Here is a 24,243-nt window from a genome sequence, read left to right on the forward strand (position 1 = left end):
CTACTCAGCTCTAAGCATTAGATTCTGCTTAGGATAAACCCTGACTCCTCTTCCCTCTCCAAAAAAAAAAAAAAAAAAAATAGGGTCAACAAGTTGGCATACTACTCTCTAAAGATCACACATTTCTACAATGTTTTCAAGACTTTTACTGCTACTGCTTAGAACCATATACACAAATACTGCCATAAAATATCTTTACCCAAATTTAAGAAAAAGGTATATGCCACCATTTGTCATTTTTAACTCCTATACCATGTTTTACTTCTGAACATAAAAGGGGAAAGCATGATCTTTAGGAGGCAGAACTGTTAGTTTGAGAATACAGTGTTATTGGCTAAATATATATTACTAATCAATAAATGACCAGGAGCATTTAGAAAGCTTCCAAACTAACAAGTCGTATATTTTTGACATTTTTATTTGAGGGAAAAAAAACAGAATTCAGTGAAACACTTTTAAAAGATACACACAACTGAAAGTTCATATTTTTAAATCTGGATGTCTTATATCTGAAGGTTGTACAAAATTCTATCATACTAACGTGCCGTTTAACCCTAGTATCCTCCTACTAGGCTCTGATGCACATTAATGCTGTTGCATTTGCTTTTAACTTTTTCATTTCTACCTACTTTATTATTAACACATGAAGGAATAATGGAAGTGAATGTTTAAAATTTGAAATGAGCCAGGAAACTTTCTAATGCTAAAACAAAACACAAGCAAACCCACTTCTTAAATTTAATTCAGCTGTGTGTTACTTTTCTATTCCAAACAAATCCACAGAGTTTAAAGCTATAGAGCAAATAATAAGTTTGAATTCTTAAAGTGATTATGTATCAAACATCAGCTTGTAAAGATTATTTATGTCTCATGCAAGGCCAATTATTTATATAATATGGAAATAACATTTATATTTCCTAGCTTATGAAATTTAACTGTGGCACACAGGTCTTTATAAATGCTTGCCACTTGTATACATAATGCAATTTGAGGAAACATCAAATTGCAAAACAGCCCTTCCAAACTCCAAGTGCAGCACAGAGTAACTTAGCAACACAACAAAACAATGTAAAACATTCATGTTTAGATTTAGCTGTGTCTTAAAGATAGGATTAGAGTCTAAAACTGCTTTTGTGATCCTCATTTTGGCATTATGTTTGGTGTAGTGCTGCATAATCACTCATTATTTCACTTAACTATGTGATTGCTTTGGTCTCTCGTGAATTGCAGGAGCAGCACACACTGTGATACACAGTGTCTAGTATATGTTTAGAGCTGGGTGTTCCATCCCAAGGAGAATTTGGATGTAGTCATCAATATCTAAAGTGTTTCTTATTCCCAAAAGATGGACTCAGGTGGAAAAATATTCTATAAAATATTCTGCTGAACTTTTAGTGTTTCTCTTTCCTTGGTTCTCACCCTTTCTCTTGGCTGCTTTCTGTAACTACTTTCCACTGCTCAGGAAAACTCTGCCGTCTGTATTTCATTACTGAACTCATTTTTCCACTCCAGCCTTTTCCTCTTTCCCTTGGTCATTTCACATCATGTACACTACAGTGTACCAGAAAAAATAGATGTAGTTGTCTCCTTTTCAAACCAAATATACATCTAAAATAAAAAAGTTTAAGGTAACCAAAGGGCATGAAGGAATTAAAGAATCAAGTTTTCTTTTGACTGTATGTTATGCTTTTGGGATTAATGTGTCCTAAAAAATTCAGCTTTGACTTTTCAAATCTTTCTCAGTGCCTTATATCATGCTTATTTTATTTATTTTTATTTTTTAAGATTTTATTTATTCATGAGGGACAGAGAAAGAGAGAGGGGGGTAGAGACACAGGCAGAGGGAGAAGCAGGCTCCATGCAGGGCGCTAAACTGCTGAGCCACCCAGGGATCTCCTCATGCTTCTCTTAAATCAAATTTTTTAAAAAAAGATTTTATTTACATGAGAGAGTGAAAGGAGGGGTAGAGGGACAAGCAGACTCCCCACTGAGCAGGGAGCCTGACACAGAGCTCAATCCTAGGACCCTGAGATCATGACCTGAGCCACCTAGGTGCCCCTTAAATCATGTTTTAATTCACAAATTAAAAAAATGGCAAAATACTTTAATAGATAACAAGTGTCATAAAGTAGAAATTAAAACAGCGTCAAACATTTCTATAAATGATAACATATATTAAGGACACAGTAAAAAAATGGTCTGCTGCTTGTCATGGTTTAAATACCTCTCTGTTTTTCTAATGGGTGGTGAAGTTTGTCCCAATTTCTAGGTGATAGATCACAAAACCTGTATCTGGCATATCTGCACATGCCTGCTACTGAAGACACCAGGAGAGAGCAAGGAGTTGTACTCTTGAAATTAAAATCAACCAGGCACATGCTGAGACTTGGAATAGCAATTAATACCAAGTACCCTAAACATAAAAATTCCCTCACAATTTCCATTTGAGGCCTACATGCCCACTTTTAGGTTTCCTCAGATTCTCTTCACAAGTTTCCTCTCCTGTGCCTGCCTTTGGTCATTTAAGGTAGAAAATGAGACATGATTTAGCCTCACCCTCTTCAGAATACTGGCTGGATCAGCTAACCTTGAAAGGCAGTTGGAATTCTAGGTAATAGGAACTACTCTGGTGTCTATGACCTCTGGAACTCTTTGAATCTTTTGCTCCCTCTGATAGACCCAGAGCTGTCATATTCCTGCTTGTGGAAATCATGGGTAAGGTGGGACACTCTGTTAGAGGACTGGGCTTTTGGCTGCCTGATAGGAACTAGTCCACTTCTTATTGCTTTGTCTTCTCTAAGGGGGCAGAGAGGCCAAGAGCGAGAGAGGATTAACTTGGGACTTAACCTGAGATTTGGTTAAGCAGTGGAATTCACTGGGGGACTGGAATGAGGGCACTGACAGCTCTCTTCTGGGCCTTCCTTGGGCAACTTCTGGGCCTCCTGTATGGCTCCAGTTGGCTGTGCTGTGGGCGTGGCCCTGCCCAGCTCACAGCTCCCTCCACCCAAGCCCACAGCTGTGGTGGCTGTGGCATGACCACAGCTCTGCCTAACTCCTTTCCCATTGGGGTGGTGAAAAGGAAAAGCAGAAGGTCAGAAGACCACACACCAGCAACATGTTGGGTGGAAACTCAGCCCAAACTGACTTTCTAATAGTAGGGGTGGAATGTCTAGAAACAGAACCATCCTTTACATCCTAACTCCATAGACTTCTGCCCACTTTTAGGGCTGCTGCTTTCAGATAGGGTTATTAGTATCTTTGAATTGAAATAATGTCAATAACTAGCTTTTATTGAAAGCATATTATGTGACAGGTAAATCGAGTGCATTATTTAAATCCATACAATCATGCTCATTTCTTAGGAGAAGAAATAGGCACAGAGAGGTTAGGTGACACAAGGTCACATGCGTGGTGAGTGGCAGAGATTCAACTCAGATCTGATGCCAAAGTTCATGCTCTTAACCCCTGAACTATGCCATTAGGCTTTTCAGCAGCACCTTCTGCATTTCTGGTCTTTGTTGTGTCCTTTCATCCTTTTTATTTCTTTCCCTTCCTCCTCTTCTACAAAGGGCCCTCCTTTATCTAATGAGTTCATGCAGTCTCCAACTCTGCTCATGTCCAATGGAGTCCTTCCCCGTTTAGAACTTTTCCACATGTAAAAACTACATTAGTATAATTTGAAGAAGACTAGAAGCAGACTCATAATTGCAATTTTACATTTATGTTCTTTGTTTTAGAAAACTGCTGACTCCAATAAGTGCTAAAAACATTCACTAGGAAAAATGCCTCAAAATTCACATCAGGACCAGGATTGGTGAGTGCTTAAGAGACACAGTCAATTCGATCACTATAATACATAGCAACCTTTCTAAAGGAATAAAGGACCTAGCAAGAAGAGAAATTTTGGATTTTGTTGAGTTCTTCACTATTATTTTAATAGGCAGAAAACTGAAAATTGAAATTGTTAGTAATAGTCAAGGAAACATACTGAAAATAGAATTAGAAAGAAAAAAGCAAATTCTACTTCTTTCCTCAAACTCTCCAAACATGAACACAAATAAGTATTACAATGTAACTTTTAGTAGAAGTTGTGCTTTTGATTATTTTTCAAGGTGATGGTCATGTATAGAACCTCAAGAAAAGTGCATATTTAATATGGAAACTGTTGAGAGTGAAGAGTCTGCTGTGCTCTATCACAACCTCATTTGTGGAAAATTAGAATTTCATTCTAATCTTAATATTACAGAAATTGATGTTTATGTGACAGTGTAATATTAGGATAAACATTGCACAAACTTTTAGAAGTGTGAAAGCTTTGCTGAAATTATTTGTACCATTTCATGTTTGACACTTCATGTTTCCTTCAAAAGAAAGAACAAAATATAGAATGATATAAATAGATCAGAGATTTTAAAAACACACTGGACAATCTTCATTAGTTATATAATAAAATTGTTAATTTTACCTTTTTTTAAGTGTGCAATTTGCTATTTACATGACTTCTGCTGACTTTGTAAAATTACCTATCACACAATGAGCTCTGTGATTTTGTCACACAAAATCACTTCTTACTCATTTTTGCATCCTCCCTACCCAGATAGTGCCTAAAACATACCTGACACTCATAAAAGAACTTGTAGGCTTGAATTGAGAACCTGATATTCACCAGTAACTGCTGCCTATTAAAGTCTAAGTAGTCAGATGATCCTAAATCTAAGGATGAATACAAGAGAAAACATTCGGATGGAAACTAATCCTGAATGCCATACACAGATGCTATCAAAATTATAATTTGTCTACATTTATATACTTAAATTCCACTGAATTAGTAGGTATATATTTCTTTTAAATATTTTACTTTTTGAGGTTTTTTTTTTTTACTACACCATATTTATGTATGTCACTCACTGTCCTTTTCTTTTTTTTCTTCATAGAACTTAATCATATCTGAAATTATATTATTTACATATGTTTCTTTTCTTATTTTCTAGCTCAAAACTTTGTTCTGTCCACCACTGCAACCCCACCACCTGAATAAGAAGTGTACCTATTAGGCCCCAAGTAATATCTGTAGAAAGAATACATATCTGTATTGGAATTATTCATGTGAAAAACACTTGATGAAATAAAAAAATACTAATGAAACAAATAATTTTTCTATCCTCTGAAACCAAAATGGATGTAGAATATGGGAAAATAGTTTCAAGTCAAAGAACATTGATTCTGCCTTCTAATTAAACAGTTACTTTCTCCAAACAAATGCCTATGAGCACTATACACAGAAATGAAGCCAAACCTATACCCTTAATCTTTACCTGAGGGTTTGCAGCCATAATTGTGTAATTCCCATCATCATCTAGGGTGGAGGCTGTGGTATGGAGAGAGCATGTCCCATCAAGATCCCTTTGAATGGTGTAGTGATCATTCTTTGGAGAGATCTGCTTTCCATCTTTAAACCAATAGATCTGTGAAAGGAAACAGTGATGAAAGATTAAGGATGTGTGTAGTACTACCCTGTTTGGGGGACCGGTAAATAATAACTGTGTGGCCTGCACAGCTGATTAGTTAAAATGTTAAACACAATATTTGAAAAGGAAATTGATTTTTGAGTGAAAAAAGTAGGTAACAAACAGGTTTAATTCTATTTTAGTTTTTAAAAATTGTATCTTTTTTATTTAAAAATATGTATATAAGTAGGTATTCACATATTATTCACATATTTTTTTGACATTATTTATATGGAGTGATCAATGTTGAATGTAGACATAGTGACTTCTGGAGTGGCTCTATAGGCATTTTTCTTTTTTACTTCTATTTTCACATGTACTGAATGAAAGGCACTAAAGTAAAATGTGTTACTTGTGAAGGAAAGGTAAAAAGGTTATTTTAGAGAATTACAGATCTAACTATTCCCCTGAATTGTGTTAGACAAACAGCAGGGAGGGGTGCCTTGGTGGCTCAGTCGGTTAAGTGACTGCCTTTAGCTCAGGTCATGATCCTAGAGTGCTGGGATCGAGCCCCATGTCCAGCTCCCTGCTCAGCCTGGAGTCTGCTTCTGCTTCTCCCTCTCCTGCCCCCCCCCCCCTCTGCCGCTGGTGCTGTCTCTCTAATAAATAAATAAATCTTAAAAAAAAAAAAAGAAAGTGGCAGTGAGGAATGATCACCAGTTAAGGATTGGTGGTGGGTGGAGCTCCAGTGCTTTCATTGTGGGCCAAGGAGCATATGCTCAAAGGTTGAAAGTTTGCTCTCCGCACCATGTTAAAGAAAACACAGTTGTATTTAAACTTATAAGTTTTAGTAATATCTTAATTTGGTTTGATAGAAAGTTAAATGTGAAAAATAAAGTAAAAATAAATCTGGACTAATTCACACATTTTAAAATGGTCAAATTCCCTCTTTCATAGGTCCTCCTCTCTTCCCTCTCCTGTACCTAAAATCGCTGGTCGGGGCAGCCCAGGTGGCTCAGCGGTTTAGCACCGCCTGCAGCCCCGGGTGTGATCCTGGAGACTAGGGATCGAGTCCCACGTTGGGCTCCCTGCACGGAGCCTGCTTCTCCCTCTGCCTCTGTTTCTGCCTCTCTCTCTCTCTCTCTCTCTCTCTCTCTGTGTGTGTGTGTGTGTGTGTGTGTGTCTCATGAATAAATAAATAAAATCTTTAAAAAAAATAAAATAAAATCGCTGGTCCCTGGAGCCCTGTGATTTGGTTATTAGTCTTTGACAGTGGGGACATGGGGCCCTAATGATGAATCATGTGCCATCAGCCCTCCCGTGGCTGAGATGCTGAGCTAATAATAATGCCTGCATCAACCCACCCCAGATTTACTTAGGGAACTAAACAAATCCCTCCTTTTAAAGCCACAAGTTCTCTGTTGTCAGCTAAAGCATTCCTAACTTGGTCCCTAACAGAATAAAAACCTACTTTAGAATCTTCAGTTTTTAAAATGAACTTTTTCCTTAACGTAAATCCATATGCCAATTGAGACCTCAACTGGCATTCAAATTCAACTCGATGAAGCCCTCTGAATCTGAAAAGTCTTTCTGAAATTTACATTTCTAAGAAAGGAAAGGGCTAGAAATTTCTAGCACTAAATAAGTACATAAAGAATTGGGATCTGACTGCTGAAACTTTTCCAACTTCCATTTTCTAATTAGCTCTAAATTTACAGGCTGTATTATTAACCTAAAAATGAATCGTCAGCTAGACTTAACTCTCAGTTCTAGAAATTAAGTTAGATAAAGCATGATACTTCATAATTATCATTCTCTGCTTGGCGATTTTATTACTTCTGATGGAACAGAGAAGCTGTAATTAGTATACAATTTGCATTTTTGCTACTATGTCAATTCTTCAGACTTGTCTCTGTTAATCATACTTTTCACCTCCATCATACTTGGAATACAACGTTCAAATGAAAATTAAGAAAGAGTCCAACAATTTTACCAAGACTGCTAACGGAGAGGGAAGGGGAGGGTACAAGAGATGAAAACAAGGCAAATTAGAAATCCCTTTGTCTTCTCATGTTTCCATTAGAACAAGCATGTCAAGGGTAGACTACCTTTTCCTTTCTTTTTTTAAACAGAAGCCCCAAAAAAGGATTTTTTTAAACATGATGAATATCCCATACTTTAATAGTCCTAGTGCATTTATATAACGTGTGCAGAAGAAACGGTTGTTCAATAAACCAGGGAGGGAAGAAAAAGAACAGCAGTGAGGACAGGAGGGAGGAAGGGAAGAAAGGAAGGAAAGGTGAAAGAAGACAACCTAACAGTAAAAACTCTTAAAAAATTAAGCTCTTAAAGCTGTGAAACATTTAAATTCATACTAGAAAAGCAGAGTAACGTTAAACACAACAGCCCGTCTTTCAGGTGAACACAGTGTTCTTTAGAACAAGAATCAATGATCTTAGAACTTCATTAATGACCAAGGTTTAAAAATAACAACGGATTTTTGCAAACATTTTGGAAGCTTAATATCCAATTTCTTGTTAAGTTTCATTCATAAGCTGCAAGTTTATTTTTAGTACATGCATTTGGTATCATGTTTGTGAATACACAGCAATTATCCAAGTTATGCCAAGAACTAAGAAGTTTTCTCTAACACAGTGTATTAGAAAAATCTCATCTTATGAAGAGGTGAATAGGAGTTTGGAAAGTTAAGGCTGTTTTCTTTGCTCTTTCTCTGTGATACCACTGTTAGGCTTTTAATTTCATTGAGTGTATTTTTCATTTCTATATGCTTATTTTACAAATTTGCCTGGTCTTTGGTACTGTCTTGTTTTTTTCATTAAAGTTTCTTGGGATCCCTGGGTGGCGCAGCGGTTTGGCGCCGGCCTTTGGCCCAGGGCGCGATCCTGGAGACCCCGGATCGAATCCCACATCAGGCTCCCGGTGCATGGAGCCTGCCTTCTCCCTCTGCCTGTGTCTCTGCCCCTCTCTCTCTCTCTCTCTCTGTGACTATCATAAATAAATAAAAATTAAAAAAAAAAAGTTTCTATTTCTTTTAACATTGTTTCAATCATTTTAAACATAGTTTTATCTTATAGTTCACTTAAGACTGTTCAATACTGTGCAATACTTGAGTTTCTATTTTCTTTTGCTATTTATTCTCATCATTGTTTCTCCTATGATCTGTAAGTTTTCACTGTGAATTTCTTCCTCCCTCTTAACGCTGCAGAAGTCTGATATGCCCCAAATTGTGAGTATTTTTTGGACAGTTTTTGCTTGTTTCTCCCAGAAACAGGGATTTTAATCATCTTGGACTAAATTTCGTATTAATTTCTCAGCCTTTGGCTTCATATCGTGAGATAGTGTCAATGTGGAGTTTCCATTTCTCATGGGCACCCTTTTTTATTCTTTTTTCCCAAGTTCTAGGGAAAAAGTGTAATCCTGTTTATTGCTTTCTGGACCAGTGAGCAGTTACTCTTGTCTCCCTTTAAAGACAGAGCAACTCTTTATCCAGCTGTTTCCATGTGTCTTTAGAGAGAGGGCTCCCATGTATGTCAGCCTAGCTCTCCCAAATATCAGAAATTCCTTTAATTATCCCTCCTCAACAGTATTCTAGTCCTTAGCCCCTTGTAAATACAGGAAGCCTTGGTTTTGCAGATTAAAGATCTGAAGTTTTTGTAATCCGTGTTAAATGCTGCCTCCGTATGGCACATGGCATGGGGCTCGGGTTCCAGCCTGGCCACTCACCAGCTCCTTGACCTGGAGCAAGTTAATTAAACCTCCCTGAGCTCTCAGTTCAGGCACCTGCGATTTGAGAGTGACACTGATAACATCACATAAGGAAATGATGCAGGTGTATGAAAAGCTCCTTGTCGATTATTTAATTGTTACTTTCCCATTCCTGTCTTCAAACCCAAATTCAACCCTTCTTCCACTCTTTCTGGCTTCTGATGCCTCCTGAGGAAGGTCTGGAACTTACAAGTACTTCAAGCATTTGACATCCTGAGACTGAGAAAGGTAGTCTGTACCTCTTCCTCTTGTTACACATGCTATATTGTAGAAGCTAAACTTCCTCAGAACACAGGACTCTGAAAAAGCCAACTTTTTTCAGCTTGCTTACCTTTGGCTTTGGGTTCCCAGTCACTCTGCATGTGAAAGTTACAGGCATTCCCTCGAAGATCTTGTAGTGTTTCAGCTTCATCTCAAAGAATGGTGCCACTGCATTTTCCACAGGTACGTCCCCAAACTGGATGTCATCACCTGATTCATCCACGGGAGACCTTTCTAGCCTATACTCGATCTCACTGATGAGTCTCTGTTCACAGCTGGACACTTTATATTCCTGTCTCAGGAAAAAAAAGGTCACATTAGCAACCTCGATCCCTTGTGGTCCTATGTGTCTCATTGAGTCTTACTCTCCTCTCCAGTGACACTAAGAAGACAGTGATATTTTACCAGAGCCCAGCTCAATTCCATATAAAACAAAAAACATCTGGAAGTAAGTATATATGATATTTCAAATTGTCTTCAAGTCTTATCATCCTCCTTCCCCCAGGAACTATGAAGATGAATTTCTTTCTCTTTTCTCTTGGTGGGGGTGGGGAGTGGGGGAGTGGGAGGGGTGGGGGTGAGGAAAGAAAGGAAAAGGTAACAGCTTTGTATTCCTAAATTGTTCACAAAAATAAAACATGATGGAACAAGGATTTCTTGCTGTAGGGGGAAAGCTGATGCAGGGTGGTGCAGCTCTTCAGAAGGGCAACAGTTCATGTGGAAGGCAGCCGCACTATTACATAGCATTTTATCACGTGAATAATGGAAAAATGGCATTTGTTTTTCACTCCTAATAATCCTCAGCCCCATTGCCTCTGATCTCCTGCTCGGCTTTGCAGCTAGTAGGAACTACTCTCCACCCTCTTTAAAAGAAAAACAGGATTGACAGTCCAGTCAAAATTTGGATTAATAAGACAAAAGCAAAGTGGCCGTCAACATCCTATGGTGATAAGGTGGATTCTACAGTTCTCCTGCTTACAAAGTATAATGACAACAAGGCAGCCTGTTACAAAATAGTCTCTATTTAGTAACAAATAAAAGATGTTTTAACTCGGTTTTTTCATAAAGAAGCTACCCCACCTTTAAAAAACTGTTGTCTTGAGGGAAGAAATACAGCAGTATGAATAAAACTACAAAGAATACATGAGCTGTTTTATTCTACCTACTATCAGATTAGTCAGTTTGAGAATTAGTGAGTTTTCCCCCAGAAAGGTATTAACAAATGAGACACTTTTAACAATTTATAGTTCAGAGTATTCACTAGTGACAGAATCAAATTCAAGTTTGTAAATATATTTTTTTCTTAAATATCTTTGTAAAGATATTCAAGTAGCAAAAAGCACACTGACTGTAGTAATTCTGTTCATATGATATTAAGTAAAAACAGACACTGGTCATAGTATTTGTAATTAATATATGGCAGTAAAGACAGATACACAGGTAAACAAGGAAGAACACAAGAAAACAGATACAGTGAAAGACCAGAAGGAGGAGAAAGGTGAAAAGCTTAACCTTTTGACCGTCCAGAGTACTCCCTACAGAAGCATGAGGAGACTCAATTTCCTGTAATGGTAGAAAAAAAAGAAGTGAAGACTAATAATAGAAATAAGAACCTAGAAAGATTTCTAGTTTTCTTTCAGTTGAAATTTTTGTAGTAGCAATACTTCACACAGAAAAATCCTCAGATATTGAAGACAGATCTATTTCTCAACATCTATGAGAATTTACTTGATCCTTTAAACTTGTTTTAAAAAGCTTCCTTTAATCTTGAGACTATATCTAGAAACTCCAAGTAGAAGCAGTGGAGATTATAAAACAGCTTCCATCAAATTCATGAAGTAACCTTTTCTTTTTGTGGTAGGAAGGGAACAAAAATAGCAATCTAGGTTTTCTGCTGATTAGTGATTTGTAACTATATATGTGAAGGAAAATCAAGACCGTTTTTTCTATACACAGATATCTTACTTTGACTAGATGTTATGAATATAATTGGAAATATTCACTAGCTATGTCAAACAATTTCAGTGAAAATATGTTTCTCTACAATATGTATTTTGCAATAAAGCACAGGACAGGAAAAACAGAAAGATACTTGAAAGGAGAATAAACTGATCAATAAGATAAAAAGAACAGGTATCACTGAAATAACTCTCATCAGTCACTTAACACAGCTGTCTGACACATGCTATGTGCTCAATAAATAATAGCTATGAGTTGGTGATATTAATACTGCCTTTCTTTGACTTGTCCTATGCTTCCCACAGAAGTGATCCCAAGAATAGTGTCCATAAGGAGGATGGGGGGAGGGGACAGAATAATTACTATTTTTCTAATTTGTCCAGAAGAACACAGTACCTGATTAGCTGTTTCCTCTTCTGGCTCCTGAATATTAAAAACAGTTGCACTGTCAGCACCTAGTAATCGACGAGCCATTCTTTCTTCATATGTTAACCTCTAAACAGAGTAAACCACAAAAAATAGAAAATTCACAATTACATACATACTGCCTCACAAACAAGAATTTTTAAAAATGACTTTTGATGTTTTCTGTAACTATTTTCTCTCAACCTTCAGATACCTGTCTGTAAAAGCAGTCTGTTTCCTTCCCTCCCTTCAAGTGTTCTGTCACTTTCCCTTCCAGCCTCAGTGGCAGAGACCACAAAGAAAATACATGTCCTATACGAATCCTTAACGTTACACATAGAGAAAAAAGATATTCAAGTAGCAAAATATTTTTTAAAGGAAATGTTATTTTGATGGCCATTCACAAGCTTCGAAAACAGCTTAGTCAGCTCCAAGCCTCTGATGAGGGAAGTTGTAGACTCGCTGGCCATGCCGGTGCTGTTTGAGATCCTCACCGCTAAGGGCACTTCCTTGGCCGCCGTGTAACAGGTGCATGTAGGCAAATATAACAGTCCACAAAGGATGACTGCACTAGGCAAATCAGGCAAAGGACTGTGAAAGGTACTTGCCAAAGCTAATATCCATAATTCCAGATTTTACTTAGAGGCAGACTGCTTGGCCATCAGGCAAAGTGGTAATGGTCTTGCATCGAGTAGCCAGTGCTCCAGATCTGGCCAACACACACTTGCTGGGCCATTCTTAGAAGAAATGCCAACGTCTTTGTTCTGTCTATTGGGCTGTTTCCTGCCTTTGAGCTTTGGTTCTAAAATGCCGTAGAATCAAAGTCTGGGAAGAACTCTCAGACACCCCTTGTCCCATAACCAAGTGTTCAGTTCACAAGAGAGAATAAAGAATGATTAGTAAGGCAGAATCTTTAAAAAATTACAGAAGTTATTTCAGTGAACATCCAAAACTTCTGAACATAGATGTAAATTCTATTGGAAACTCTCTAATCAGGAAAATATGTTGAATAAATTTACAATTTCCAGTAATTGCTGGTTCCAGTCCCAGCTGAAACCGGGAAGTGAAACAAGTCGGTGCCAATGACAAATAGTCCTGAAGTTCCTATTATTTCATTTACTAAAATGGGGGCAGAAGATTAGAAGAAGGAGAGGTAGGTGTTTGGTGCTTGGACTGTCTCGGTCCCGGTATGTTATTATTCAAATTAATTTTCTCACATCTGTTAAAGAATCACTGAATTCAGTTTTCAAAGAGAATTTTAAATACCTGCTCTCTTAAAAGCCTTCCTAATGTTTTCATGGAGAACTGTATCAACGAAGGTAGGACTGGAGTCCTCTCCACCCCTTTCCTTATAAAGCAGAAATGTCAATTTGATACCTAGTCCTTTGCCAGAAAGCACCTGCTACCAGTAAAAGCCAAATTTACTTCAGTTTTGTTTCTAAACCACTAGGCTGTGTGGATATCCAAGCCCTGTCTATAGAAGCCAAAAATAAGTAATGGAATAATATGTAACATTAGCATTTTGAGCTCACAAATGCAGAAATTGATGGAACTCGTTGGGAATGTCACTCACTGCTAAATAGATAAATGTAAATATACACATAATATATATAGTATTATATAACAGCTTATAGAACTCTTAAGTCTCTTTAACCAAGGGAATTAGGAATATTTCAACAGAGACCCAAGAAAACAACAACAAAAAAAACCCAAAACCAAAAAACTGGAGAAATGCCTTTACCTGGCTTGAGTAAGTTCCCTTAAGTATCTGTTTTAATCTTTCAAAGGCTTTAGTTGACAGAGCCAGGGAAAACTTCCAGAGTATGCACATTTATACACGCTATTACTTATTTCAGGAAGAAAATATTTTCCCTTTGTGAAAATCTTCTATTTTCAATGAAATGAATGACCAGCACAAATTCTCATTAGAATTTTAATCTTCCTGAACTCAGATTAGGATGCCCTAATAATTAAAAGCAGCATTCAGCACCCTTCTCTCTCCTCCACCTTTCCAATCAAACAAACATGGGCTGTTCTTACATTTTTATTTATCAGTGTGTGATAATTAAAATTCCTAGAAAATATATTTAGCATAGAGAGCTTTCTATTCTGAAAAAGGTGCCTGAGAGGGAGATTTTATACAAAGAGGCTCCTTTCTTCTTTTACGTATGATCCAGGCAAATTTTTCTGGTGATAATTCTAAAATAAAACCACATAAGGCTCTTTTCAGACTTCACCTGATTTGTGGGACTTGTTCTTCCTGTCCTCTTAAAAATCTTGGACGTGATAAGAAGGGTCAATAAAAAATGAGAAACAACTGGTGAGGAAACATTTAAGTCCAATGGCAAAAACATCTTATATACCTGTATTTTTTACCAGATCTATTATACAGATACTAGAACAATATTGTGAAACAAGCATTACTCTTTCAGATTACCGAATATGAATCAGAATCTAGTAATGGTCTACTAGAATGGTACTGGACATCAGGATTTGTTTCCTTAGTGAAGATATTCTGTGTGTAGAAGCAGTCCATGGAATAGAATCCAAACTCTCCTTTTGGTACTTTTGGTAGATACAGATCATTCCAGAGCACACCTTTCCCCTCCTACCCAGCCTGGATTTATTCCTTTTTCTTTGTAATGTTGCAGTTCCTCATTTGTTTTACTCCTCACCTTAAAATCAGCCCTTCCTCTTTATCTCCAACTTGCTATCTTCACTCCAAAAATGGTTTTCATGAATGGCAGTAAATAGTGAAGGCCAACTAGAGGGTAGCCATTCCACTTTCTCCCTTCCCCTCACACTGAGGCCATAATGCTAAGAAGAACATTGAGATTTAGGAGTAATGAGATCAATTTTATATACAAATTGCAAGAACCAAAGTGACAAAAGAGCTCTCTGATGTGAAGAGCTAGTATTCCAAGCTCAGGCCCCAAATCCATCTCTGCATACCGGCTGGCCATTGTTCAGGAGGTCCTCCTTGAAGCGAAGTTTTCGTTCCAGGTCTTGAATGACAGCGTCCTTTGTGCCTTGAATCTCCTCATCAGAAGCTATTCTAGCAGTTCTATTGGCCTTCTTTGGAAATCCCCTGCAGGAAAAGAGCACAAGGCAATATAGTCAGTTGTCAAGCACATAAATCCAAGCCAAACATTCAAGTCCAACAAAGACAGTACAATGTGTCAGTGTATCCCACTCTTTTCCAATACTATATCTATTCCAACTAATTATGGAAAGAACCATGAAAGCTGGTTGCAGTGTATAGGTAACAGTAATTGGAACCAGTTTTCAGAGAAAGTGGACATACCTGAGGGAGTGTGTTTCAGTGGTTAGAGAAATGCCAAGAACAGGGAATGCCTGTGTTTTAGTCCCAGGAAGGCAGTAAAGTGAAAACACAATGTGATTTGTAATCACAAAAAGACTTCAAATCTGACTCTGCCTGGTATTAGGTTTGTGACTTTGGGCAACTTTTTAAAACATTTCCTATAAACAAGTATAAACATATGTAACATATATGGCTATTGAGCATTTTTGAAAGAGAATATATTCCTCGTACACTTTTGTAAATTCAGTCCTCTGGTCCTTTGCAATTTATTCAACAACAGTGTTTAGCTCACTCTAGGCAAATATAGTGTGTTCTTTTCTATCCTGATTTGATTAGAGGAGGGCCCTGGAGGTTCTGCAGGTCTTGCTATGCCTGGTACACCACAACACCGTGAGCCTCCTAAACCTTCTGGAGAGCCTAGGGCTCTGAGATAAGTGGCACCTCAGAACTCTTCTTTCTAAGGGTGGCAACAATGCCCTCAGCCATGAGAGCCAGGGGTCACTGGTGCTGGATATTTGGTGGGTGGGGAATCACATTTGTTGGTGCCTTAAGTAATTTGCCACCCCCTACCTTTTCCCTCACGGGGCTGTGGGGAAAGATTCAAGAGAAAAAGAGTACTATATAGTAAAACAAAACAAACCAAAACAAAAACAAACTATATTCTTAGTGAAAACGCATGACTGACCTGTAGCTACCCATATCACCAAGGCTGAATTTCAAAAACATGTCAAGTTTTTAAAAAAACAAGAACACATAAAATACGCTTCCATTTATGAACAGACAAAAACTAAGCAGTTCTCTGCCAAAGCAGGGGTTCTCAAAGGGTGGTCCTTGGACCACCAGCATCCATATTACCTGAGAAACTGTTAGAAATGTGGATTTTTGGACTCACTCCAGACCTACTGAATCAGAAGTCCTGGGTTTAGGATCCAGTAATCTGTTTTAACAAGTCCTCTAGGTGATTCTGATACATAAAAATGTTTGAGAAATAAACTTAGGGAAACATACATATATAAACCATTAAGACAAGTAAGAAAAGGATTAAGTCAAAAATTCAGGGTAGTGGTTATCTCTCGAGGATAGCTGTGGATGTGACTGGGGAGGGTCACAGAGGGAGCCTTCAAAGGTACTAGAAACAGGTATGACTTTATTATTCTTTTAAAAAAAAATATATATATATACACTATCTTTGCTTCCTTCCTTTTCCTTACATGTTTTATTTGATAAGGCATTTCTAAATTTTAAAAAAAGTTTACTGCAAAGGTGTCAAGGCATCGTGTGCTGGATACTGCTTCACTGATACAGTAGAAAGCACTAGTAAGGCCGAGGATGCAAATTAACACGGAGTTTCACCAAACCCTCTGCTTATTATTTCATCCAAAAATGCTGGAAACAAGACAATCACTAAATACACAAGAGAAAACATGAGCATCCTGTAACCCCTGTGCACTCAGCCCTCATCAATAATACCAAAGCATCCTGAGGGCTGTGCTCCTCCTATCCATTCTTGCTTCCCTGCTAAACTTCCCTTGATTTTGTTGGATGTTCACCCTCCAGTGTGCTCAGAGAAGGTGACCACCTCCCCAGACTCAGGGGTGACTGATGGAAGTTAATTTGAGTGGTCTCAATCCCCAGATAGTGATTAGTATAGCCAGAGGCATGTGATGGAGCCTGGCCATGGAGATTGAGGAAGTGGAAGTGGGAAAGGATGAGGTGCTCTAGTTAAAGCTTCTCACCTCTAAAAAGCAACATACAGAAGAAATGTTCCTCTTTCACTGGCTACCACTATGTCAAAATGTAATGCCCCAAATGGCTGCATCCACACTGGCCACGAGGGGAGAACCCACAACATGCTGATGATGACAGCTTAGAAAGACAGAGCCCTCGGAGCCTGATACAGGTGACCTACCCTGGAACCGCCTGACCCCACATTTATGTAAATTGATAAACCAGGGATATTTAATCTACTGGAAGTTGAATCTTCTGATACCTAGAGCAGAAAGTATCCTGATAGCTTTTCCAGGTCCTTCCTTTCTAGTCATTTGTCCTGAAGTTCAAATGGAGGGTGTTAAACACTAGTATTAAAGGAAATATTGTGATATTCTCTGTTTGAATATCAGACTAGGTCAGGCTTTGCTGTACCCTACTCCCTGGCAGTTGATCTTGATTTTTAAGGAGCTAAGCAATGAAGCTGTGACACATGAACAGTAAGAGCCACAGGAATCATGACCTACAACCTCAATTTTTAATACCATCCAATCCTTTAGCAAAAACGTGCATGCTGTGCCAGCTTCCCCCAGCCTGGAGCCGCTGGCCCGTACAGGACCACACTGTCAGCCTTCAGGCCTCAGTCTAAAGTCTCCTTGGGAAGGAAGACCCTGACCAAGTCTACCCATTAGTTATTGTACCATATTTTTCTTCATAGCACTTATCAAACTTTATTAGTATACGTTCTTTTTAATTGTCCCTCTCACACTGTGCCTCTTTATCACAATGCTTGTCGAATAGCAGACCCTAAAGTAACATTCATAGAATAAGTGAATAAATGCACTATCTACCTCTCTACCTTCACTTCTTCTTTTTCTCTTTTTTTTTTTTTTTTTTTAAGATTTTTATTTATTCTGACTTCTCTACCTTCCCTTCTCAGGCAAGAATAATTATCCCAAAACTATCTATAATCAAGCCACATGTAAAAAGTCAGGCTCAGAACACACAAAAATCACTCAGTTTTAGAAATAAAGTTCTGTGCTGCTTTTGACCCAAGCCTTACATCTGAGAACTAGAAGAGGTAGGTTCTGAAGTCCCCTGAAAGGTAAAATGAAAGCTAGCTCTGTGTTACATCACATATTATTGGGAACACACAGGTTCCTATTATTACTTTAAACTTGACAACATAAACGAGTTGCACAACTATGGAATGATGAGCAGCCTTTGATGACAGAAGCTTCACTGTCTCTCTGCAAGCAGAATACACTGAGAGCCGTGTTCTCTGCACAAATAAGAAAGAAAGGGGCAAAGGGTGGCTATGAAGGACAGAAGAGATCACCTACACAACCGAAACAGAGACTGGGCTTTTACATGACAGCCACAAGTCCTCTTTGACAAGTAAACACCTGTCCATTCATGGCAGAATAAATCCTGTGGCTTAAAAAGCATTTTTCAGTGTACTTGACTTTTTTAGGGAACTAAAGAATGACTGCTTTGTCTGGTACATTTCATAGAGAAGCCATTCACCTTGGTGCGGGTTTCTGCCACCCAGGTATTTTACTCTTTCAGAGTGCAATTAAAATTACTCATTGACCCAGATAAAAACCCTGGTCATTCTAGATTGAACAAGGTGATTCCCTAAACATATCAAGATCACAAGCATTAGTAGGGCATTTACTCTATTTCCTATTTTATTTTATTTATTTATTTTTTCTATTTCCTATTTTAAAGACATTTTTTTTACTCCCAGAATTTAAGGTACATGTTTTCTTGGTTCTGAACAATTAACACTGAAATCAAATCAGTTAATTGAAAGGTTCTTAAATGTCTAACAGTCACTGCACAGATACTTACTGAGTATATATATTTAGCAAGGCACAATGCTAGGCAAATACATCAATACAAATTCTGTTAAGCCTGTAACTCAATAGTTGGTTTGTAAGATAAGTGACTGTGTCACCTGATATCTTGGAATTCTGGGCATTAGAATTTCTATGTATAATAGTGAAAAATAATAATAAACCAAAAGTATCATCACGATAGTCTCAACAGTATTCTATGTGACAAGGAGAAGATAGCCAAATCCTAAAGGGTGGTCTTTGATCCCAAGGGGTTAATAATCAAGTTGGAAAAATGAACAGACTATGTTGTAGTAATTTTAGGTGCGATGGGAGTTAAAAAAGAAGTAGAGAAGAGTGCTGGTTAGCATGAATGCCAAAGACTCATGAAAGAGGTAGTAGAGTAGGGATGGGGGGGGGGGGGATTCAGACTCAGCAGGAATAAAGATGCAGACGGGAGAATCTCTTTTATTTATTTATTTTTCCTGCTTAAAATACTGTGGTTTGGGCTAGTTAGTAATGGCTATGTGCCTCCTCTGTAAGGTGTAAAACATGGGTATTTTTTAAAAAATTTTTGAGACTGTTTATTCATGAGAGACACAGAGAGAGAGGCAGAGACATAGGCAGAGGGAGATGCAGGTACCCTGCAAAGAGCTGATGTGGGACTCAATCCCAGGACTCTGAGGTCATACCCTGAGCTGAAGGCAGATGCTCAACAGCTGAGCCACCCAGACGTCCCAAACGTGGGTATTAATAGCATATATCTCACAGGATTATAAGGGAAAGGACACGAGCTACTACATAATAAGCACTTATATCAATGCCTGGCATACTAAGAATGGCTCTGGAGGCCGACGGAAACTATCCAGTATGGAAGTGAATCACGAAGACAATACTGGGGGAATGGAATGAAAGAGGGAAAGGAGTTTAAAAACATGCCAAGAACTCTTGATTGGTTTCGAAAAAGGTGCAAATAACCTTTATTGAGTGGCATTTCAGTATTCAGCTCTGTTCTAGGTGCTTGGAATACAATGTTGAACAAAACTAAGTGACTCTACTTAGAAAAATTATATTCTATGTTGGGGATGGCAGAGAGATGGGAAGTTTGACTTCCCACCCCTTTGGGGTGGAAGGAGGGACATGGCAGGAGGGTGGTAAGTCCTATGATGGGACAGGGGTGTGAGTGGATGACTATATTACACAGTGAGGTCAGTCACAGGTGTGAGGAGGTGAAATTACTGCTGAGGCCCCAGTGAGTGTGAAGACCTATAGCACAGCCGGGCAGGGCAAAGGTTTCAGGGGCTGAAGGAACCTGAGGAAAGAGGTACAGGATACAGAACTTCTCACCCTGTGGAACCTCTTCTTTTTTTCAGGGAGTATCTCATCTGGATTAATGTAATTCAGAAAACACTTCAAGCAATTGCATTAAAAACTGAGCAGAGTTAAGAGTTAGTATAAAATGTTATAGTAAGAACCAAAGTGGAGTCTTCCTTTCTGGGGGAGACAACAGAAAGAAAAAAACAGTTATAAGTTTTCAGGGCAAAATTTTGGCAACTGAGTTTGTTTTCCTATAAAACTAATTCTTTGTTGTAATGTAATGTAAAATGGCCATGGCGGATTCTCCCAAATGGCACGACTTCTGATAAATGAAAAGCAACAACTCATTAGGAAATTTTAAAAAGGGTACTTGGTGACAAAGAGATGATCTCCTTTCATGATGGTTTGTACAATTAAACATAAAAATGCTTACATGCTTTTTCAAAGTAAACTGTTACTAAAACCAGAACTCTTCACAGAAACCCATACTCAGAAGCAGATCTTAGCCAGTAAACAATTCATATAAGCCTCCCACACTGAATATAAATACATCAGTGTATACACAATTCAGCCCAACTGTGCAAAAAATATTACTGGTTTGTTTACTCTAGCTTCAACAGTAAGTCACTCACCATTTACTATTCATGTGGCTGGGGGTAAAAACATCTTAAACATACACACAAGCATCTGGAAGGTAAAATCTTCCAGACGCAACCACTAACAAATCCTAGGAGGTTTTCTTTCTTTCTTTTTTTCTTGGCTACTGAATAATCTTGAAAGCATCCAGCCCTTGATATATTATTCCAGGTCAGTTCTGTTGGTGTATTCCAGAAACTCAGATCTCCAGAGTACAATATTGATTTAAAAGGTAATATGCCTATCTAGCAAACCAAAGAACCTATTCTAACTACTGAAAGTCCTCTTATTCTCTTCCCATATTCAGTAATATCTGACAGTAAGCTCCACAAAATCATTAACATGTTGGCCATGAGGCATCCTTCATATTCAAGAATGTAATGTGTGAATTAATATGTAAAAGAGCTTGATATACAGACTGAGTTTTTGTGTATCAATTCTATTTTTTCCTAACTGAATTTTATTATGAAGCCTAAACTGTTAGAGTACAAGTGGATAACTTGAACTCATACCTAATGGAAAATAGATGTCTTGGGATCCCTGGATAGCTCACGCCTGCCTTTGGCCCCGGGCGTGATCCTGGAGTCCCGGAATCGAGTCCCACATCAGGCTCCCTGTATGGAGCGCCTGCTTCTCCTTCTGCCTGTGTCTCTGCCTCTCTCTCTCTCTCTCTCTCTCTCTCTCTGTCCCTCATGAATAAATAAATAAAATATTTTTTAAAAAAGGAACTAATACTAACTAATAAAAATACAGGACATAGATGGAATGGGTATACTTCTTATTCCTCCACTAAAGATAACTAAAAATCCTAGGAATTATGTATTTTAAAAAAACAAGAATATTCTGAAAGGTGAAGAGATGAAGTGACTTTGGAAACCAAGGAATGGTATGGTGTTGAATTCCCTGATTTTTTTTGTTTCATATATCTCAGACTTATAAGCTGAAAAAGCTGGCAAACTGGAAATGTAAATAGATGTCTTTATAAAAATATTAAGTTCTCTTCACATTGCCTTTTGGCTTCTCTAAAAAGTAAACTCACACACATGTGAGCACAATATCACTACTTGGTAGAAAGCCACCCAGGATGAGCAGGTCTGATCCTGACCGGTTCTTGGGGCAGACAATTCAATGGAATCATCATCAGTCACCCCACCCCAGACCCCAAGACCTCACTTACTAATTTGCTAGAAAATACTCGCCCGGAATTGGCTGCAACTTTCTGTGCAATCCTCTAAGATACTAGACACTAATGAATCCAATAACAAGACCCCGGGAAAGCCCATAAGCCCTTGAGGCCTCTGCCTCTGATGGGGAATGACAAGGCCCCCACTTACCTGTTTCCTGCAAGACAGGAGAAAGAACAGGAATAATGAGATAATGTCTGTAGAGTCCAATGCAGCTTCTGTCTTTTTGTTAGTTACTATCTAACCACTGTCTTGACTTGAGAACTGCCTAACGTATAAATAAATCTTTACAAACTTTTCCTTAGGACTTAGGGTATTCTGTTTTGTTGGTCTGCAGCTGTTTTCTTTGATCAAGAAATAGCAAACATCAGATTTATCTGAGATCAACCTGGGCAGTACACCCAAGGCTAAGTCCTACTACTCCCTCTCTGCTCAGGCTTATTCCAGAACCCTGGGAAATCCCCTCACCTCTTGGCACTCTCACCTTGCATGAAGAGTGATGACAGGGTCCCCACCTACCTACCTGTTTCTTATAAATCAGGTAGAGAAAGAGGGACAATGAGATAGTGTCTGTCAAGGGCTGAGTGCCTAAAGAATAAAAGCTCTCATTAATACAACTATATAAAAGCTCTTATTGACACGTACTTTTTACTTTTGACAAACATGGGGTAACATTTCAAACCAAAGGCCTACTTATACAACATGATAGCTGTGGCTATGGGGCACTCCCTTAAGAGAAGAGATTCTAAAAATGTGAAGGTGGGCAAAACATTCAGTGCCGTCTGGTTCCTGGGGACAGCTCTGACCTGATTCACCCTGTGACGTGGCACAGGTGCTCAGAGACCAGCAGAGACAGAGCTGCTGCACTCTTTCCAGGTGGATTCCCACGCCCTCGTAGGAGGTTTACCACGAGAGGAACAGGGTGACAGCAAGGGAAGCCGTAAAACTATCAATCAAGCAGTTGTGAGGGGAGGAGAATACATGAATTTTATCGAAGTGGAAACAGGCTTCTTTCTAAGGTACATTTTTTCCTCACTGCCCCCCCCATCTGAGAGATTTAGTAGACTTAACATCTGTGAAGCTGCTAGTGACCCTGCAATCTCGGGGAAGAATGTAGCTGTCTGAAGAAAGAAAGGTACTAGAGAAACTGGATATACAGAAGTTCCCCACTTCTTCTTGCGGTTCCCCAAACCGCAATCAGCCAATAATCACACACTGTTGTTGTGAGTCTGAGTGTAGCCCACTGTCACTGGCCTTCTTGACCTCGTGGTATATCCTGGCATCCATGGCCTTTGTTTCCTGACTTGACCTCTGCTACCCACATGTATGAGAAACACAACCTTATCTCCATGGACTATTTAAAAACTTAGTGCATGACCAGCCTACCCTCTTCCGGATTAAAACAAGAACAATGCTAAACATACAAACAGAATAAAACAACCAGCATGCAACTTATGATTAAGAATACTGAGATAAGTGACATTTATATTTAAGATTTTGATAAAAGAGGGCAGGCAAAAAACAAAACAAAACAAACCAGGTGACACCTGGGTGGCTCAGTGGTTGAGCGTCTGCCTTTGGCTCAGGTCCTGGGATCGAGTCCCACATTGGGCTCCCCACAGGGAGCCTGCCTCTCTTTCTGCCTATGTCTCTGCCTCTCTGTGTCTCTTTAATGAATAAATAAATAAAATCTTTAAAATAAACAAAACAAAACCCCATAGTTCTACTTACCAGGTCACGTATAATCAATCCATTTACTGGCACTTCACGAATAGGGCAAAACCATTCAACCAGAGAAATTACACATATAAGTGGAACTGAATTTGCTATCATAATCACAAATTCACAGTGAAATAGAAATGAAAGAAATTTTAAAAATTCATTTGTCAGCAGTTTGCCAGTTCCTACAAGTTCAAGGATGCCATAATTTTTAGTCATGGCAGCCCTGAAAGGGACATTCAGCCTGTGGCAAATCATTTGGATTATTACGATGGAAAAAGAGCTCTTTTCATTTTTAATTCAGAACACAAATGAGGGATCCCACAATATACCAGAGGAGAAACATGTTCCAAAAGTCATGTATTATACTGGAAGAAGGAATTCTTCCAAATATGTGTGATTTAGCAAAAATAAAATTCCTTGAGATAAAAGGGTAATCATAATGGCTTATTGGACTGGCATAGAGAAAAATCTGCAGCCTGGTATTGCCACTTATCTTTGGTGTCACAGTGTCTATGTTTGAGTACAGTTCTTCACAGATTCCAGAAAATTAGTATTATTTCTCTGTAGGTTTTAAGAAATGGCAGGAGCTACTAGATTCTTTAGTGGTAACAATTATGAAATATTTTACTCCATAAAATTAATAACTGTGACAAATGATG

The 24,243-nt window shown here is 38.4% G+C and overlaps 2 protein-coding genes across 9 annotated transcripts in view; one reads left to right on the forward strand and one right to left on the reverse strand.

The window, feature by feature from the left end:
* The window catches only part of CBR4 (carbonyl reductase 4), a 158,614-nt gene that overhangs the window by 86,947 nt on the left and 47,424 nt on the right, over positions 1 to 24,243 (forward strand). Inside the window, exon 5 of one of the 3 annotated variants that reach the window (XM_072719737.1) lies at positions 6,405 to 6,574. The exons of the other annotated variants lie outside the window; for them this stretch is intronic. Coding sequence (XP_072575838.1) covers positions 6,405 to 6,511 — 107 coding nt within the window. The 3' untranslated portion in view covers positions 6,512 to 6,574. Of the gene's footprint in view, positions 1 to 6,404; positions 6,575 to 24,243 lie in introns of those variants that run through there. 3 annotated transcript variants of the gene reach the window in all.
* PALLD (palladin, cytoskeletal associated protein) overlaps positions 1 to 24,243 on the reverse strand; it is a 401,027-nt gene that overhangs the window by 15,049 nt on the left and 361,735 nt on the right. For 4 of the 6 annotated variants that reach the window (XM_072719730.1, XM_072719732.1, XM_072719733.1 and 1 more), the window contains 5 exons: positions 14,811 to 14,946; positions 11,850 to 11,948; positions 11,007 to 11,057; positions 9,565 to 9,786; positions 5,316 to 5,465 (listed from right to left, as the gene is read on the reverse strand). In XM_072719730.1, coding sequence (XP_072575831.1) covers positions 5,316 to 5,465; positions 9,565 to 9,786; positions 11,007 to 11,057; positions 11,850 to 11,948; positions 14,811 to 14,946 — 658 coding nt within the window. The remainder of the gene's footprint in view (positions 1 to 5,315; positions 5,466 to 9,564; positions 9,787 to 11,006; positions 11,058 to 11,849; positions 11,949 to 14,810; positions 14,947 to 24,243) is intronic. The other 2 variants (XM_072719731.1, XM_072719735.1) reach the window with 1 other exon arrangement.

Source organism: Vulpes vulpes, chromosome 9, assembly GCF_048418805.1.
Source record: "Vulpes vulpes isolate BD-2025 chromosome 9, VulVul3, whole genome shotgun sequence".
Lineage (NCBI taxonomy): Eukaryota > Metazoa > Chordata > Mammalia > Carnivora > Canidae > Vulpes > Vulpes vulpes.